Below are 3,244 nucleotides of genomic sequence, written 5' to 3' on the forward strand. Positions count from 1 at the left end.
AGATATTTATATGAGTTGGATGGTGTTTTGTGTGTGTGCGAGTGAGTGTATGTGTGTGTGTGTGTGTGTGTATCTCTAGATGAGTTGGATGGTGTTGTGTTTGTGTGTAGATCTCTAGATGAGCTGGATGGTGTTGTGTGTGTGTGTGTGTGTGTTTGTGTGTGTGTGTGTGTGTGTGTGTGTGTGTAGATCTCTAGATGAGTTGGATGGTGTTGTGTGTGTGTGTGTGTTTGTGTGTGTGTGTGTGTGTGTGTAGATCTCTAGATGAGTTGGATGGTGGTGTGTGTGTAGATCTCTAGATGAGTTGGATGGTGTTGTGTGTGTGTGTGTGTGTGTGTGTGGATCTCTAGATGAGCTGGGTGGTGCTTAGTCTCTGGCCCCCGGTGTGTGGGGGTGATGGTGGTGTGTGTGTGTGTGTGTGTGTGTGTGTGTGTAGATCTCTAGATGAGTTGGATGGTGGTGTGTGTGTAGATCTCTAGATGAGTTGGATGGTGTTGTGTGTGTGTGTGTGTGTGTGTGTGTGTGTAGATCTCTAGATGAGTTGGATGGTGTTTAGTCTCTGGCCCCTGGTGTGGGGGGGTGATGGTGGTGGGGGTGGCATCATGTAGCGGACTCTCTTCCAGATGCGTGAGGTGGGGGAGTTTGCTCCTCGCGCTCCCAACTCCCACCTGATGGGGGCGCTCTTCCTCAGCAGCAGCTGCAGGCCAGGGGGGGGCTGTGTGTGTGAGAGACTTTCTGACTGTGTGTGCGTTTGCCAGTGTGTGTGTGTGAGTTTCTGTGATTGTGTGTGTGTGTCCAGGTGTGTGAGATTCTGTGAATGTGTGTGTGTGTCCAGGTGTGTGTGTGTGAGATTCTGTAATTGTGTGTGTGTGTCCAGGTGTGTGAGATTATCTGATTGTGTGTGTGTGCGCAGTTGAGTGTGTGAGAGATTTTGTGACTGTGTGTGTGTGTGCCCATCCTCCACCTGCACCACGATGACACTGATGGTTTCCTGTACCAGAGCACTGTGAACCCCCATCTGCCAATCAAATTCCTCCAGGGGCGGGGCCACCCCCTGACCCCCACACGACCCCACTGCTGTCATGACAACCAGCAGTCGCCGGCTGAGGCGCATGCACCGTTCCACCTGCTCTGCCTGGTCTGGTGATGTCACAGAGAGGGGCGGAGACAGAGAAAGACAAGCCAACCAATCACACATTAGAAAGAGGTCAAATCCAGCCGCTTTAAAGTTTGCCTTATTAAGCCCAGTGTACAGGTCAGGCACCAAAACATTTCTGTGGTAAATCTAGGCCTTTTGTGTAGCTTTTGCCTGCCTTGAACGAGCCCGCCAGCATTACTTAGCTAGCTAGCTCAATCAAGACAGGCAAAAGATACAACAGCAGAGCAGGCAATTCAGTCAGCGTTTATCAAACTGAAATATCACAGCCTCGTTACCTACAGAGATGCTAAAACACTTTGTTAGCTTGAAAGCCGTAGCTGTTGGAAGAATGCACATTGTACTTCTCATCATCTAACACATGACATGGTCTGTACCCCTCACCCCCCTTCCAGACAAATTTATTTGGTTCATGTAATTCTTGCCAAATGACTTTTATCACCTGATGTTAGACATATATATTAGATATTAGACTGGGATAGGGATTAGACTAGATCATGTTGGACTAAAGTTGAAGCTGACTAGACACACACACACACACACACACAAACGCATGATCACACACACACACACACACACACACACACACACACACACACACACACACACACTCACCTTCCCCAGGTAGGTCGTCTCTGCCGTGGATGAAGAGTTTGTATCCACACTGATCTTCCAGAACCGCAGGCAGAGTGAAGCTGAGAAACACTGAGAGAGCGTTCTCACACACACACTCTCGTGGATACACCACATAAGCGTCATACACCTTACCGTCTGAAACACACACACACACACACACACGTTAGAGCGTCCTCACACACACACTCCCGCGGATACACCACATAAGCGTCATACACCTTACCATCTGAAACACACACACACACACACACGAACACACACACACACCTTAGAGCGACCTCACACACACACTCTCTCATCTCATCTCTCACACATCACTGCTTACCAGGCGTACTTATTGTCACATGAGTCCGTTTAACAAATTAAATGATTACACATTATTGATCCACTGATGAGATGAAACATGACAAACTATTGATTAGACAGATTTAGCACAGCTCCATTATGTAAATAGACACATTTAATAGACTTTTGTCGTGATAATTCATGACGTGATCTCAAAGGCTCTAGGTGAGTTGGCGTGGAATGACCCCTTACCATCTCAAACACACACACACACACACACACACACACACTCACACTCACACACACACACACACAAAGAGTTTTACCTTCAATCCTTCGAGCACGTCGGAAGAGAAGAGCCAGATCGATTGCAAACCACTTCACTGCCATGGCAACCAAGAGGAGGAACAGCAGCACACACACACCAGGACCACAGACAGGAGGGACTCTGATAGACAGACATATGAGAGTGTGTGTGTGTGTGTGTAAGCATATAAAACATGAACATCATCAACATCAACACACACACACACACACTTCAACACACACACACATCAAAACACACAGACACACCAGGACCACAGACTGGAGGGACTCTGATAGACAGAGACATATGTGAGTGTGTGTGTGTGTGTGTATATATAAAACATGAATACACACACACACACACACACATAAACACACACACACACAGTCTTACCCTCTACTTTAAGTGTGATGATGACAGAGTTCCATTCCACACACACATAAACACACACACACACACACACATAAACACACACACACACAGTCTTACCCTCTATTTTAAGTGTGATGATGACAGAGTTCCATTCCACCAGGTTGTCGGCCTCACATCTGAAGTGTGTCTGAAGGTCCTGATGAGACACTCTACTGATGATCAGCACAGCCTGATACACTCGCTCACTGCCCTTGTCCTCCCTACACACACACACACACACACACTCTACTGATGATCAGCACAGCCTGATACACTCGCTCACTGGCCTTGTCCTGCCCACACACACACGCACGCGCGCACACACACACACACTCACTCACTCTACTGATGATCAGCACAGCCTGATAGAATCGCTCACTGCCCTTGTCCTGCCTACACACACACAGACACAGACACAGACACAGACACAGACACAGACACAGACACAG

The 3,244-nt window shown here is 47.9% G+C and overlaps 1 protein-coding gene across 1 annotated transcript; it reads right to left on the reverse strand.

Annotated features, from left to right (window-relative positions):
- Nucleotides 1–938: 938 nt before the first annotated feature.
- Nucleotides 939–2,516, reverse strand: LOC122131606 (interleukin-1 receptor-like 2; the record flags this gene model as incomplete). The annotated part of the gene is made up of 3 exons (XM_042706256.1): nucleotides 2,404–2,516; nucleotides 1,772–1,927; nucleotides 939–1,140 (listed from the first exon to the last, which is right to left on the reverse strand). Coding segments are annotated over exons 1-3 (422 nt in total), but the record flags the coding sequence as incomplete, so codon positions are not given.
- Between the last annotated feature and the right edge of the window lie 728 nt (nucleotides 2,517–3,244).

This window comes from Clupea harengus, unplaced genomic scaffold (assembly GCF_900700415.2).
Source record: "Clupea harengus unplaced genomic scaffold, Ch_v2.0.2, whole genome shotgun sequence".
NCBI classification, from domain to species: Eukaryota; Metazoa; Chordata; class Actinopteri; order Clupeiformes; family Clupeidae; genus Clupea; species Clupea harengus.